The sequence below is a fragment of the Cyrtonyx montezumae genome, unplaced genomic scaffold (genome assembly GCF_038088225.1).
Source record: "Cyrtonyx montezumae isolate F1298 unplaced genomic scaffold, pur_monq_1.0 scaffold_25, whole genome shotgun sequence".
Lineage (NCBI taxonomy): Eukaryota > Metazoa > Chordata > Aves > Galliformes > Odontophoridae > Cyrtonyx > Cyrtonyx montezumae.
Genome location: NW_027071992.1, coordinates 14,091,485 through 14,108,524, shown reverse-complemented (window position 1 = coordinate 14,108,524; position 17,040 = coordinate 14,091,485). Strand labels below are relative to the sequence as shown.

Below are 17,040 nucleotides of genomic sequence, written 5' to 3'. Positions count from 1 at the left end.
GAAAGAAGGAACTAAAAAAGCACTTACAGAGCAAATGAAGACACTGAAAGTGGTATTTAAAACAAAACAAAAAATAACCAAACACAAACAAAACAAAATGAAACCAAACCCTAAACTTATGCAAGAGAGGTACCAGGTAAGATAACTGATGAAATGAGCACAACTTGGATACTAGAAACAAGAGGTACTCTAAGAGAAAACCTACAGAAGAAAAGAGTGGCAAAGTAAAGCTGAGAAATTTAAAACAGAAGTATGGGTTTGGTGTATTTACTCAATTATTTACGTTCTTCTAAAACTAATATGCAATGAAGTGACATTGCAAATTTTCAGCACAGTTCACTACATTACCTTGAACTCCATTTTCTAATGACTTCTAGCACTCAGAAACTTCCAAATTGGAAAATAATTTTTACTATTAAGTTATTTAAAAAAGTATTACGCTACAAGTGCATAGATGAGAATCTCACTCACTGCTGGAAATGTAAATCTAAAATGTGCTAGCAATGTAAGAAAATATATGAATACCCATGAAACTTAAAAATTGACTGTGAAAGTCGGAAGTTGCCAAGGCACCTCTTGCACCATGAAAATACTGACTTAAAAAAGAAAACTCTTGAAATATTTAATCTGTGGATTTTTGCATCTTTTTCACATTATAGGATTAACCCCTTAACAACTATTTAACTAAATTCAGACTCCCAGCCTACCACCCTGTTATGCTAAGGCACAGAGTTGAGTTAATTTACAAAACTCAATCGCAAATTCTCACCCTATGTAACATATTTGTAACTAGTCTAAGTATAAGGGGTTAATCTTCAGTTAGACATGCCGTGTCCACACTACTTCTTCATTAAAAGTTAACAGGTATATCAATTTCGTAGCATTATCATGCGAAATACATATTACCCAGTCAACTATTTCAAAACTAGTGTGAACACTGCTTAATTCTAGGAGAGAGACAAGGACATAAAGAAAAACAAAACGAACAAACAAAAAATAAACACAAAGTAACAGGAGATGCTAGGACGATGCATCCAAACCCCCTTTCTTTGTTTAACACGGCAGGTGTGACACTGAGCTTTTGAAAACCTTGGTCAAAAATCCTTCCGATGTCTTGGCAGCAACCCCTGACAGGAATCAAGTCTCTCTGCTAGAAGGCTTTGGACCGGGGCTGTTAGCTAAGGATAAAAAAAACCACGCGCACACATGTATGCTTTACAAATATGTACACTTCGTTTGCTGAAGGAACGATCCACAGCAGGGGTTAGAACACTTCGGTTATATCAGATTTGGGAAACTGTCAAACGCAGAACACTGTAAAGAACAGTAGCTATGCGGTTAACAATTTTATTTCACACCGTATTTTTTTTTATCATGTAATAGGATTATTACACATCAAACATAATTCTTCTCCATGAGTAAGTCTCAGTCTCATCTTTACTCAAACTGGCTCTTCCGGTAAAGCCTTCCTTATCACCTGAACTAGCTCCCCAAGCGAGCTAAAAAAAAGAACACTTGTAACCATTGTTAAGACACAGAGCATGAGAAGCTGCAGTAGGAAAAAGAACACAAACACGCACTGTTATAACTCTGCAGCAAATAAGCGGCAGTCTTCATAAAATAAGGCCTTCTTTGCTGCAACAATTTGCAATTCGGTCTTCTATTTTCTCTTGTTTCGAGAGTGAACTTTACTGAACATCTATTTCATACTGCTCAGTGTCTTGGAGAGAAATCTAACTTGATTTTGCTACCCCAGAGGCAGTACTGCATTCAGCAGTGAATAAACTCACAACGATCATTTTAATTCAAGAGCGGGTCAGACAAAAATACAGATTTGTTTCCTTTTGGAGGCATACATTGAGGGATTAATTGTAGGCATTTTATATTCATTTTTAGCTTGTATCACGTAATTTTAGACCACAAGCAATTTATTGGAGTATTGTGGCAAAATCAATACTGCACTTTTTGCACAGTACATTAACACGGTGTGTAAGGTTATTCTCTTTTAGACTATCTGACTTAATAATCAAAGCCATTAAGTGAAAGTACTCTTTACAAACTTAAGAAAAATGCCAAGTCAGATTCAACACAGACAACCCAAGAGTCATATTACACTAAGATTGCCAAATCCTCAGTAGTACTGACAGGATGTGACAGTCTACGTATAAAGCATTCATAGGTAGGTATGATACGTGCAGCTTAGAAATCATGTACAAAGCACTCTTCACTACTCTTCAGAAGTCATCCAAACTAGAGGAGACATCTTGAATTTTCTCTGATCACACAGGATGAATTTGTTAACTCAGTTTGCTAATGATGCACTAGTCACAGCTACAGAACGTAACTAATGAAATATAAAAACCTCAAATATTTTAGAGGACAAGTAATGATGAGATAAAATAAAAAAAACACAACTGTAGCTTATATAATCATGTATATACACAAGCACCTATATACATAAACACATGCAATTTTTTCAACCTGCATGAGGAACATTAAAAAAACCTCAGACTTCCTATCTGTAGGTTCACTGTCAAACACCAGGACCCTGTTTGCCATAATGTCTTTCAACTATGAAAATACAGGACTAAAAGGAAACAAATGTTAATTTTATCTGACCCATAGACAAAAAGAACCGGTGTACTGCAGACATTAATCATGCTTGTTGGCTTAAAAGCTTTCGGAGCTTTGAAAGTGTTACAGAACAGACCCTAAAGCAACACTGCTGGCACCAGAGAAACTGCAGACTTCAGAAACATAAATTGATTTACGGACACCACCTTCTGCTTCAGCTCAGTGACAACTGTGCTGTTTCTTACTCTACTAGTCTGGGTTTGCCAGTTGGATGTAAGACTTACTGTAATACCAGAAGCCTAGAATGTACTCAAAAAGCACCACAAACCAAAAAAGCAACCTCAGAGAGCTGGAAAAAATTGCACTGTCTTTTAAAGTCAGAAGCGCTATTACCATCGAAAATGTTACACAAGTGCATTTTAAGTGCCAATGCTAATTGGAATGTGTAAGTGACAGTAATACTGATCCAGTTTAAACCCAAAACCATCTGATTTGGTTTTCTAAAAGGATACAATCTTTCTCTTAAGGCAAGACTGTTCAAGAGTGCAAGTTTATAGCCACTTGCTACAGAACACAGTTTTTCATGTAGTTGGAATCAAGAGGGGAAAAAAAATAGTCAAGTTTGTACCTTTTCCAGAAAGCTGAGGTTGGACATAAAGTTAGAATTTAAAAAAATTAAATAAATGCATCACGTAAGTATTTATTTTAACCAGCTGCTGTCTACCAAGACTGGTTGTTGAGAAAGAAGGTTTCAATCAGTGTTGTGCCAGCATGTTACCTTCCAGGACCTTAATGCCATCTTAAGCAGAATAGATAAACATATCAAAATACATAGGAGAGAAGCAAATATCTTTAACAACTTCCCAACCTCCTTCCCTCATGTTCTCCTCCCGTATGACCGGAGATGTCAGTGTGATAGTAACTTGCATTTTGGGTTCCACACATGAATTTAATATTATTGCTGCTTCTGGGACTGCACACTTGATATCGTATTTCTCAGGACTTATTACCTAAATATTGGGAAACAGAGATTTCCATTAGCAGATGACCAAGAGAAGTATGGAGAAGATAACGGGCATCAAAATATGTCTTTTCAACAGAAAGTCAGAAATGCAGTAATAATGATACAAAGCAGTTACATATGTTTTCAAAGGAATCATATCCAATTAAATAAAAAATCTATAAACATATATATATATATAGATAGATATATCCAATTAAAAAAAATCTATAAACACACATATAGAGAGAGATACAGACTTACATGCTGTTGCCAAATCATTAATGAAAATACACAACAAGTAGTCCACAAGCATGCAAAAGAAAAAGCATTACCCATAAAGGGAATTCATATGCAAAGTAAGTTACATAACATGAATCTTAACAGCATTTAAAATAAACCCTCACGGCCACTTGAAACGTGAACCGGGTACATCCCCAGTTTGAACACAGCAGCTACAAAGCTGCAGCAGTTCCTCTCCTTCCAGCTCTCACATAGAGGCTGAGAACTGCTAGGGAGGTTGTTTACTTAGCTATCACAGCACTCTCAGATAAGAGCAAAGGCACAGATAAACAGATGGGGAAAATGTTACAATAACAAAATGGTTAATCTAAATTGTTTCTTGCTATTAGATTTAATAGTTCTATTTCAAGAAGTTGCAGGCCCATCCATCACCTCCTTCCAAAACTAGAGGTTATTTCTTCACATACACAGATCAGAAGGACCCTATATTATTTCCTAATTAATCTGATCCTGCTAATGATTCCATCATGACACTGATTCCGACACACAATTTACTGAACTGTACTGAAACACTGGTGCTATGGCAAGACTTTTACAATGATGGTGGGCAGACCTGGTTACAGTACAGAGCAATGGAGATAAAGATATTTTATTCATTCCTTACAAATATCACAAATGGTTTACATGAATTCCTCTGAACAGTCTAAAACTGCGTGTCTGATTTGAGAATCTTTTTGTAACTAAAAAGCTACAGGACGTATTTTATTAACTTACTTGTGGAACCTCAAAGCATACAGCATTAATTCAGAACTTTGACATTCAGGCAGTAAGCTTCCTGTAACACTGCAGTAATAGAAAGTCTTCCTCTGCTCATGTTTATTTGACAATTAAATGAAATATATTAAAAGATGATTGATACTACATCACTGGCATAAACATCGAGAAACTTGTAAACCCACTATACAGAAAAAGTAAAACATACAGCATGGTCACTGAATTCAGATAGAAACACTCAGAAAATCAAAAGAAACTTAATCTGGGCTATGAAATGCAGCTGTCAGCTGGAAGAATATGATTTATTCTAAGAAAATATACATTTTTAAAATAGTACCTTTAAAAAAAATCTCAGTTTTACTTACTGCAAGTTGTTTGGGAAGACTTTCAGCAATACGACTGAGTAACGTCTTTGAAGGCTTCTCAGCACATAACAAAACAAGATTGACATTTCTGTCTCCACGGAGCAGCAAGCCTTTAGCCAAAACGCCCACCCGTAAAACTCCTTTCAAAGCTCTGTGAAGTAAATCATAGTTAAAAGCTGCATTCAAAGTAAAATTAAAACCTTAAAATTAATTCTGAAAATAGAAAAATGAAATAAAACAGGAATAGCCCACATACATTAGGCCACAGCCATTATCAAAATTTGCTGTATCAAAACCTTATAAGAACAGGATCCCTGGAAATACTGAGAACGGTCTGAGGAAAAATATAAAATGACTTTTAGAAACAAAAGATGAGCTTCTCAAAAAATAAAAATACCTGTCTTTACTGCCATCTTTTTTGTCATCACCCTCTTTGCTCTTGTTTTTTTCATTGTCAGTCATGTTGTCAGAAACAAGTTTCAAAGCACGCTCAGTAATAGAAACGATTTTTTGGACTGCCTGAAGTTCCTCCTCTGTTGGATATATTGCTGCATGTTTGGTCATCACGTAACGGTCATCTGAGGAGTCAGGGCGACGCAGAGGCTACGTGGGAAAAAGTGTGTTTCTGAAACGCATGCGTATTTCAAAGTTCACAGAACATTTGAACATCAAATCACTTAAATGCAATAAAACACAAATGATATCCTTAACATTTAACTCCGCTCACAAACAAGCTGTGGTCCTTCTGAGCATGCACTCACTACATAACGCTCAGATGACTGGTAAGATACTAAAATGACACATTTCAAGATAAACTAATATAGTGGGTATACTAATCTGAAAGCAGAGAAAGGCCCACCACTAGTGGAGCTTACAAACAGGAGAGACCAACTTTTAACACAGTCTGATAGTGACAGGACAAGAGGGAATGGCTTTAAACTAAAAGAGGGGAGATTTACATTACATACTAGGAGGAACGTTCTTTTACTCAAGAGAGTGGTGAGGCACTGATACAGGCTGCCCAGGAGGTATTCAAGGTTGGGTTGGTTGCAGCCTGATCTGGTGGATGGCAACTCTACCCTCAGAACTGGCACTGGAACTGGATGGGCTTCAACACCCATTCCGACCCAAACCATTCTTTGATTCTATGGTGATTCTAACCATCCTCTGGGACTGATGACCCAGACACTTTTTACTCATATTTGTCCACAATTATAGAGTCATAAAATGTTTTGGGTTGGAAATGACCTTTAGAGATCAAGAAAATAATGTTCTATAATGCGTTTAAATAGAAGGTAATACACAAATCCATAAAGATGTGTGTTTCATAAGAATCAGCATTTGTCTTTGAGACATACTTCTTATAAGTGGACTTAACGTTGGAAAACAGGTTCACATACACAGTTTCATTAGCATGTAATTTTTTATTCACTATCCAAACACTTTACTAAGAAATACTGGAGATAGTGCAGCACATAACTTACAGTCCTCCTGATAAGTTAAGATTTCATTTTTTCTCCCCTCAAGTTAAGAAACTCACAGCTGGTCCTTGGGGCTGAGGAGGCATTCCTGGTCTAACTCCCAGCAGGCCAAGAGGTCCTGGAGGACCATGGGGATATCCTCCATCTGGTATTCTACGACGGTCATCCCAGTGATGCTGCTCTTCCTCCATTCTCCTCCAGTACATGTCCTCTTCATATCGCCTGCAGTGCAACAAAGAAAACATTCTCTTTACATAACTATTAGTATTTCCAAACACTGTAAGGAATTCTTGGATGTCCTCTCTAGCCCACTTCTAGTAGTCATCTGCAAATAGCAGGAAACTCCAGAAGGTGATAAAAAATGAATGGCTTTTTGAAAGTCAGTCTCTTCACAGCAAAGTAATTCTAGTAAGTCTGCATTTCTCAGAAGGACTAAACACTAATAAACAAAAACCCTAGACAGTTAACAACTATTTAATTCAAAAACAAAACAGTATAGAGCTCCTATAACATTCAAAAGCACCAGTTCCAGAGGCACCAACTAGTTTTAGATGAATTCCACTGCATTTTCATCTCAGTGGTATAAAGGCATTTACCTCATTTCCATCCTCCAGCGTTCTTCCTCTTCTCGCCTTCTCCAGTATTCTTCCTTCTGCATCTGTTTCCTCATCTTTTCTTCTTGAATTTTTCTTGCTCGAATACTGGGCTTCACTTCTACTTGTAAATCTGGGTTTACTTTTTTCTAGTTCAAAAAAAAAAAGAAAAAAAGAAAGGAAATGTTGGTTTTCCACTCATCATCTCACTGTTGAAACAGTTTTTCTGGAATGTTTCACACATACTACTCATGCACAGTAACATCAAGAGGAATAAAATGCAGTTTTAGAACTACATTAAGTAGTTCAAGAAAAATATGTTCCTACTATTTTGAGGAAATTATATTACGAACATCATGAATTCCTTCTTAACTTGCCTCAAGAAACAAGCAATTTAAGATGAAAATGCTTCACGTAATACCTAATAATTTGCTGTTCATTCTGTATATATGTATATATATATGCAGCTGGGTGACTATTCTGCAGACAGAAAAATAAAAAACATTTCCTCCTTGCTACTGTGTGTTTCCTGATATCCTGTTCCTGAAAGAACATATTCATGAATGACTGAGAACATTTTTCTAGTAATTCTCTATTATTCTTTCCAAGATTATTCAGGCCCATTACATCTCCAGTAATCCTAGCAGATTCCTCCTATGTAATTTTACAATATCCAAAATGCATAGTGTATGTCAGTGTCTCTTCAATCATGACTGAAAAAAATGGCCTACACCTGCTTCTCTTATGTCTCCACAAAAGACTATGTGGTGTGCCCTAACAAAACTATTCAGCAATACTGTTCTGTACTGTTTGAAATTAATGGTAAACAACAAAGAAGAAACCTAATGTTGACTGCATATGTTGTATCGTATTTTAATGTCACAAATGTTCCCAAAGGTAGAATTAAAAATGACAAAAAAGAAAAATCATAAATCAAAATACATTTTCAGTATGCTTACCTTCTTTAAAAACTATTCTCTGAAGCAAATCAACTAGAAGGTGAGTGTATTTCCCTACATTTTCATGTGCTGTTTACTCAGTACACTTAGTTTGGTAATCCTCAATGTAAGACCATGCAATTAGGTAAGCTGACATCTGGCAGATTTTTAGACAGAAGCATAAGCATTCTACTAACCTTATATTGGAGCCTGTGCCGCCTTCCTTTTAAGTGCATCTCCTTGGCATTAGGGTCATTAAAACTGCATTCACAAAGTTTGCAATGAAAGCGGATCACCTTTCCTTCATCATTTCTTACCTGGAAAATAAAATTATCAACGTGTGGTTTTGTGGGTACTGATTTTTAAATCCAAAACTGATGCAAAAATGGATTCAATTCAGTGATACTGGATACTGTCTGATTTCAACACACGTTAAATGTTCTTTTAAACAACAAAAGAAATAAGACAAGCCTTTTCAGGTTCAATGCTTTGTTTCATGCTGAACAATTTTTCACCAAAACAGCTAAAAAAACACCACAGATTGTCATATTAATACCTCCTCCACATAGTCATGTCCCACTGGCTGGACATCACTCTGCAAGGCAGCAAGAGTTGTAGGAGTCACTGGTTCAGCTGTTGTGTCTGGTTTCACTTCCTGTGTTTGTACCGTGGCAGTAGGAGTTGTTTTAACACTTTCAGCTGACTTCATTTCTTCCAGTTTACTTCCTGTTGTCTGAAGCTTATTGCCACCTAGAAATCAAAACATTTCAATTTTTAGCTTTCATCAGATGAGAATATGACTACACGTGATATGCAGACTGATGATTTCACTTACAAATATCAATGTTCTGGGCAAAACATTAGAAGTCTTTCAAAACTAAATAAAACTTAAGTATGTTTAAATTACAATTAAACAGGGTTTTGTTTTGAATAATTATTTTTAAAAATGATTAAAGTTACTTGAACACTTAACATTAGCTTTTTATTTTAGCATGAAAAACTTCACTGCAAAAATGCAACTTATATAACAAAGTTACATAAGAAACGGCAATTTTCATCATTTTCATGCTTTTGAAAAAGTGAATTAAAGGGAAGAGCTTCACAACGACATTGTAATGATCTATTTCCATCATCAGATATTATTTTTATAAATGGATGCAAAAAGAAGTAATTAAAACCATATAATGTTTGTGTTAGCAAAGGTACTATGCTTTCACTGTTACAACTGCATCGAGTCTTTCCTTCTACAGCAGGATAAGCTTATTTTGGAACAATTGCTTCTCATCTCTGAAAGTCTGTCATGCTCATTACAAAAGTTTCCATGCTACATTTCCACTACTATAAAGATGTTCCAGCTGCCCAGTTACTGACTACCAATGTGTTTTAACAGCTCAGGCTATAGGCTGAAATTAGAACCAGCTGGACTATAAACTGCAGTACTCCAGAAGCTACTAGATAAGAAACCAAAACACTCTCGTGAAGTATGAAGAAGCTTCCAGGAAAGGTCAGGCTGAGACAACAGTACAGAAAACATCATAAATTGTAAAGCAAAACTCTTATACACAGTTTTATTTTCACCTATTAGTAATTACCTAAAACACAACAGAGTTATTCATGCATTTTAACTAAATACAATTGTAGCTGCTACAGTAAGATCTTAAAAAAATATATGGAATAGGTTAGGTTTCAAAATAAAGACTGACTTCTGTACTTGCCAACAAAGTTTATTTTCGGTGTAGATATTTTCTTTACTGCTATATTAGTAGCAGTTGAAGATGTTTTGTTGTTGGACGCTGTGTTAAGTGGTGTGCTTGCCGTGGGAGTAAGAATTTTCACCGCAGAGGGTGCAACAGAGGAGTTCACAGTACTGCTGCTAGTTGCTATGCTTGAAGCAGAGGCAGCTGGTTTGGAAGCAGATGTGGATGTTGAAGAAGTAGCCTGGGTAACCACATTTGGTTCAGTTGAAGGAATGGGTTTACCAAGTTTTGTGTGCAATTTTACAACCTGTAAGAATAAAAAGAAATTCATATCACCTCCCTGGAAAAAGTAGAAAAAATGAACTTCTTATAGCTTATGGAAGCTGTAACATAAACCTGAACATAACACTGAAGAAAAAAATCAATAACTACAAAGTTAGTTGCTGTTTCTTAACAAAAAGTGATCTTAGTACAAAAAAGATGGAGTTGTAAAAGCTTTTTCATCTGAAACAAGGAAATACTTAATCATCATCTTGGATTGCTTGTCTTCATCACAAATTCATGTATTTACTTCAAAAGCTATGTGTATGAGAACAGAAAGCTCACAAACTGACAAGACAAAAAAACAGAAGGGTTTTGCTGAAACTGTGTCAGTGTTTTGCTGCCTGGTTGCTTTTTCTTTTCTTCAAAGAGCATAGTGCATTAAGTTATTTAATTCAAATTCAAGAACACTGTCTCTTGATCACTGTCTTTTAAGAATATTGAAAGAACTGCCAAATTACCTAGCAAATTTGAAGAGATTAATTAAGGAAAAGTTGTTTCTTTTTCATTCTTTCCATTTTTTTCTTTGCAATTAAGGAGAATGTGAGAAGACTATGTCTGAACTCCTTAGAATTCATAGAAAGAAAAAAGTCACAATACTTGTTCTTAAAAGTAATACTTAAGGGCAGGAGAGTAGTTCCTTTTACAGACAGCTGATCACCACCTGACAAAGGAATATAAGGGCTTCATAAAAAACAAATACACAAGATGAAAACTCAAGGCTAGGAAAGATGAATACAGACATACTGTCAGGTAACAGTAGAAGTTCAAGGAACTCTCCAAATGACCTTTTGCAGCAGAATGGGAAAGATTCTTCAGAGTGTACCAGAGTAATAGATTGAGAAGTGTTTAACACATATGAAAACCTAAATAAGTAGTAGCTAGTGACTACCTAGAGGAAAGAGAGAGCTACATTCAAATGTACGGGGACAATATGTGTACCATACCTCATGTACTTATGTGATTACTGAGCATAACCCAAAAATTTAAGATCTGAATGTGTTTATAAAAGAAAGAATACTAGACAAGTCAATTTAAATTAGTATAATTTAACAATTGTACTAGCAAAAAAAAAAAAAAAGTCTTATTTAGAAAACTTTTAATCCACAGAAACATAGGACTATAAAATAGCTTAGGTTGGAATGGACCCTAAATCTCCAACCTCTCTGCTACAGCAGATTATCACCCACCAGCTCAAGCTGCCCAGAGGACCCTGTCCAACCTGGACATCCAACCAACATCTTCAGGGATGGGGCATCCACAGCTTCTCTGGGCAGTCTGTCCTAGTGTCTAATCCCTCTCTGAATAAAAAAAGTTCTCTCTGATGCAGTGGTAACATTTTTCCACTTTTCTCCCAACAGTGCCCTTCTAATTAAAGACATGTTTGAAACAAAATGCAGAACAAAATAATTTAAAACAAAATTATTCAAATTGTATTGTTTCTGCTCATTTTCTCCCCTCGAAGAGGAGGGGGAAAATATACAAGTGACCAGAACCAGAGAATACTTACTTTCTGATGCTTAGCTCCACGGATATGGGCAGCATATGCATCTGCTCCTGTACAAGACACATCACAAAGCTCACAGCGCAACTGATTCTGAGTTCCACGAGCAGAAGTGCTACTGTTACTGGTGTTCTGGGATGCTTTTAGTGCTGCCTCTTTCTTCTTGTGTTTCTGACCTTCTAAGTGTTCTTTGTAAGTCTGTTTAAACAAATAACGCACACACATTAAGTTGCCTTCGTACTGTTTGCCCATCATTCACGTGAACACACACAGTATAGATCATAACATAAAATACATGCTTTATGTGAGAAATAGTTGGTATGCTGAGCAGTTCTTTCATACGACAAGCTTTAAGGCATAAGTGGAACTCTTGTAAGACATTTTCTTCTCTTCCAATAGAAGTCCACTTTTAGAGGTAATACTGAGTACTCCTCTCCTACACCTCCTTACTTCCTCAGTGAAGTTCTGCTCAAAAGCTACTGCTATCAAAAACTTGATACAGTCACAAAAATTTATCCGAGTTGTAAATTCCAGCACTGCACACAGTACTTCTGAATTGAATTTTTCATCAACTTGCATGAAGACAGTGTATTCTAAGAACTAAAAAACTGGATTCAAATAAAGGCAGCACAGAAAGCTGAGCTGAAAACGAAATGCAGAAGTTGAGATTAGCTCCTGTACTGACCTGGCAACCTACAAAGCAGAGACGGAGGGAAATAATGGCAGACTCACTTAAAGAACTGTTCAGCCTCTCACACACAAACAGTGGATTAATTCTTATCTACTTTTTATACACTTGAATCTACTGTGAAACTAAAGTGAGATGATGGAATATGATGAAGAATAAACTTTCAGGCTTACCATTCACAAAATTTATACAATTCAGGAGTTTTGAAAAAAGCATATTCTAAGAAGATTGCTATGCTAAAAACGCATATCAAATTCAAATACTTCTGAGTCTGAAATACAGTTGAAGCTTCTTTGTACAAGCTAACAAAATGCACCTTTCTGTCTTCTCTTTATTCCATTAATAAATTCACAGGGCACTTAACTGGTCCTTAGAAGTTAACAAACATTCTTGAAGGAGTCATTTTTTTTAGCTAAAGAAATTGTGATAAAAATGTATTACAGAACATTACATAATACAGGTACCTGTGGTCCAGCACAGCTGATCTTACAAACGTCACAGTAGTGGATCTGGGGTGGTTTGGGAGGTTGTTTTGGTTTCAGTTGCTTATTTTGGAATGGCGCCTTTTTAGTAAAGGTGGTCCCTGTCCAAGCAGCTGTTGCTGCAGCAGCAGCAGCTGCTGCTGCTGCCTGTTTCTGTTGCTGTTGCTGCTGCTGATAATAGGACGATGCAGCTGAATACACTGCAGCCTCATAGCCAGAATAAGAGGTACCTCAAAGATCAAAATAAAATAAATATTACATCACTGTACGTCATACATCAGTTACGTAACACATCAATTACAAGCATGCTTTGTAATAACATTTGAGCATGGCAGAACATAAACAATGTATTGAGATCTTGTTAGTCAGTCCGGGTTTTTCTTAATGTTTCATAAGACACAAACACATACCACTCTTATTAGAAACATCTTTGATTTTTGAGATATCTTTGCAATGCACAGTTATGCTGTGGGATATAATTCTCATCCCTAAAGAATATGTGAAAATTCCTCGTACATCTTGCAAATTTCATAACAACGTCATATAATAAAATATTTATCAAAGGCCAGTTGAAGTAAACAGTTTTCCTGGACCAGATTTACAGTTTGAGATTCAAGATTAAAAGGAAGACGGAGATTATGTAGAGAAAGGGAAAAAAAATTAATACAAAAAAATCTAACGTCTTGTGCCATAACATTCTAATTCAGAGTTAAATTGTTTTAGTGCAAAGCTGCTGGCCTGCTAAAACATCTGCAGCACACACTAGTATGCACTCTTCGATTGCTACTACTGAAGCTGAGTAAGTCAAGGAAACTAGGCTTTCATACCTTTGAGCCAGTTTACCCATAAACTTTCTACATCTACTGGTTCAACTATTTTAATCCTCCTATCAGGTACTGTTTCAAGGAAGTTTTGGTTTAATACAACCCAGACAGAACAAGGGTTTATAATGGATTGTTTCTCCCTGTCACTACAACTGTTGTTTCATGGCATCATGCTCTCTTCCTATTCCCCTGGGTTAATATTTGCATGGATGTGCCTCCTTCTTTATTCCTGTTCCCTCTCATCTTTTCTCTAAATCTTATGGTTAGCCTCAAAGCACTGTGCACATAGCAATGTCAGTATCTTGCATATTTTCACACAAGACAAAATAGGCATATTGAAGCATCAAATGTCTTTTAAAGATAAATCATTATATTGACAAAATATTTATGTAAGTGGCTGATATTTCTCAGTAGACTGATGTAATTGAACATAAATGCTAAAATTCTGAGTATTTAAATCCTGTAACCTTCTGTGACAACTGCAAAGATCTCAGTAGCACAATTTGTAAAATTCTTACCAGAGTAAGTAACCGCTGTTGTACTGTACGTTGCACTTTGAGTATAGGATGGAACAACAGTAGCTGCAGCTGCTACTGGCTGCACAGTAGAAGATACTGGATATATAGAAAATGTTGTTGTTGCTGGACTTGGAGTTGCAGGTTTTATAGCTGTTACTTGTCGTGTTTGCTGGGCTTGAGTATACTGAGTTGCTCCTTGGCTATATCCCGCTTTTGGAGCTAAGTAGGATAGAAAATACAAGAGTACATACACAGGCTTTAGTTTAATGAAGTGCCAACCCTGTTAAGTAGTACTTAATTATATTCTGGGGAATAAATATAATAAGTGGAAGTGGCTTTTTTGGTTGGTTCCTTTTGCTATATATGTTGTTTTTTTTTACAGTCATAGTTATGCACTGTATAACTGTGTAACTCACAACTGCATAATGATATCTCAGGTTATATTAGTAAGAATCAGTTACTGATATTTTTTGTTTTGTTTTGTTTTTAACTGTGCTGCCCAACTAACATTCTCATTCAATATTTTTACTGGAGTATGCTGAACTGAAGTACATTTAAATTCTCATACCACTTCTTATTAATGTAAAAAAAAGTAACTATGTTTTGTAGCAGTCATGATACTAATAATTAAAGCACTACATACATCACCTAATTAAAGAATTACCAAGTGACAAATATCATTATCACCTGAACCTGCCCTTGACATGCTGACCTAGCTCAGATAACTTTCAAGACAAATCAGCAAAAAGTTTGCCTAGATGTATGTTATAGGTATTTATTTTTGAGGTATTAAAGCAGTGCCTACACAGTACAATGACAGGAGTTTGAAGCATGCAACCCACCTGTCTGGTAGTATGACTCAGCCACTGAAGGTTGAGGCTGGGCAGCAGCAGCCACAGCTGCAGCAGTTGCAGTTGGCTGCTGATAATATTGTTTGCTGTCATAAGCTACGGCTGGGGCAGTAGATCGAACGTAAGAATAGGAATCCTAAACATTTAAAAAGGAAAGAACAGTGAATTTATCCTTAACCTTTATTTCTCTAACTACATATGTTATTAGCAGAGGAAAAATATCCAACAACATTTCTGTCTAACCTACACTAAAGATGATTTGCTTGAAAAAATATTCACAGAGGCATTGTAAATAGATAAACACATTAAAGAAATTGAATGTTTATATTACACCTGAAGAAAAATCAGACAGACCTTGCCAGATTTAATACAAAATTAATCTCATTCCCTTACAAGCTATTTTTGTAACTAAAAAGCAACTACTTTTGTTATCTTTTCATAATGACTATATCACATTCTCATAAAACACGTAGGAAAAACAATACACACCTTGACAAAATATGAAGTCACAAGTTTACAAACATCATCCCTACACTGGTCTTAAAAATTCCGTCACAGATGTGTCACAGTAGTTCAGCAGTAATTACTTTTTTTTTGCTTAACACACCTGGTAATTCTGTGTAGTGACAGGAGGCGGTGGTGGCGGAGCTTCTTGCTGCCTCTGTGTATAACCATAATCTGTAGCTGTGTGCGCTGTAGGATAGCCTCCATATGCAGCAGCTGTTGCAGCAGCTGCAACAGCCACTGGAGCAGGCCTGGCTACTGCAACTGTAGCTGCTGCTGGAGCATAGGCTGCAGTAACTGTATGCGCAGCAACTGGTGCCTGGTGGACTGTGTAGCTAGCCACTGTAGTTGGATGGGAATACGCTACACCCGAAGCTGGCTGCTGGCTATATGGGAAAAAGACAGTAAGTAAATGATCACATTAATTTAACATCCTAAGCTAATGCTTAGACATTTCAAAATCTTACATTTGATAAATACTTGGCTGTTCTACTAATCAACTACGAACAGCTATCTGCTTATGAATACACTTCAATGGTTTCTACTAACTCTCTTACTCCTCTATGAAAAAAAAATCTACATCATTTTGAACTTTCTCTAAATAGAGAAATGAGTGGCCAATGGGTCGGTTTTGCGGTTATTTTTTTCTGTAGCACTAGAATTATTTCATTCAAAGAAGTCTTTCATTCAAAATAACATGTAAGTCTTAAACAGATATCTTCCCATGTCTGACAAACTTTTAAGTGCTTCATTAGTTCTTCAGTAAAACTGCCTGCCAAATTAAGATAAATACTACTTTATCTGAGACAGCTCATTATTGACTCGCACTTGCATAGTATTTTTTAGTAAAATACATTAACGTTGCGAGATTCTACAAACTCTTGAAGTTAAGGCAGAGACACTTAAAAATATACCTCTAATACAATTTTCCCACAAAAATGTAGAATTATAAAATACTGGCCCTGCTCATGTAGCAGTCCACAGCCTCACGATATGAATCATATGAATCATCACCAAAGGGCAGTCAGATCAAGCAAGAAGCCTGCCACCAGAGCTTGGGCAACCTTCCAAGCACATGCTGAGCCTAATCTGCCTTTCTAAAATTTGCAGGTAGGACATTAATATGTGGCTATTAACAAAGAACAAGTAAGTACCATCAGTCCAAATAGAAAGTTCTGGCCTCTGAAGTTCAATTATTAGAAGAAAAAATGACGCTAATGTCTTATTTCAATCTGTAACTACACATTACAATTAAGATTTATAAAATCATAGAATCATAGGGGTTGGAAGGGACCTCAAGAGATCATCAAGTCCACCCCCCCTGCCAAAGCAGCTCCCTAGCCCAGGTCACACAGGTAGGCGTCCAGGCGGGTCTTGAATATCTCCAGAGAAGGAGACCCCACCACCCCCCTGTGCAGCTGTGCCAGTGCTCCGTCACCCTCACCATAAAGAAGTTCTTGCACACATTCGTGCAGAACCTCCTGTGCTGCAGTTTCTGTCCGTTCCCCCTTGTCCTGTTTCCACATACTGCTGAAAAGAGTCTGGCCTCACCACTGTGTCCCCCACACCTCAGATATTTATAATAGTTGCTTTGATTTTTAAACAAATACAGTGAACTGGGCAAAATAACACTGCCTGGAACAATGATATAAAACAGAGAGTCAGTGATTACTCTGATTTTTA

At 36.5% G+C, this 17,040-nt stretch overlaps 1 protein-coding gene across 4 annotated transcripts in view; it reads right to left on the bottom strand.

The window, feature by feature from the left end:
• Positions 1-17,040, bottom strand: part of ZFR (zinc finger RNA binding protein) — a 38,223-nt gene that overhangs the window by 8,073 nt on the left and 13,110 nt on the right. For 3 of the 4 annotated variants that reach the window (XM_065740003.1, XM_065740005.1, XM_065740004.1), the window contains 13 exons: positions 15,461-15,743; positions 14,845-14,989; positions 14,003-14,221; positions 12,643-12,890; positions 11,497-11,688; positions 9,672-9,972; positions 8,525-8,718; positions 8,166-8,285; positions 7,034-7,179; positions 6,497-6,659; positions 5,354-5,559; positions 4,957-5,107; positions 3,443-3,584 (listed from right to left, as the gene is read on the bottom strand). In XM_065740003.1, coding sequence (XP_065596075.1) covers positions 3,443-3,584; positions 4,957-5,107; positions 5,354-5,559; positions 6,497-6,659; positions 7,034-7,179; positions 8,166-8,285; positions 8,525-8,718; positions 9,672-9,972; positions 11,497-11,688; positions 12,643-12,890; positions 14,003-14,221; positions 14,845-14,989; positions 15,461-15,743 — 2,510 coding nt within the window. The remainder of the gene's footprint in view (positions 1-3,442; positions 3,585-4,956; positions 5,108-5,353; positions 5,560-6,496; positions 6,660-7,033; positions 7,180-8,165; positions 8,286-8,524; positions 8,719-9,671; positions 9,973-11,496; positions 11,689-12,642; positions 12,891-14,002; positions 14,222-14,844; positions 14,990-15,460; positions 15,744-17,040) is intronic. The other variant, XM_065740006.1, reaches the window with a different exon arrangement.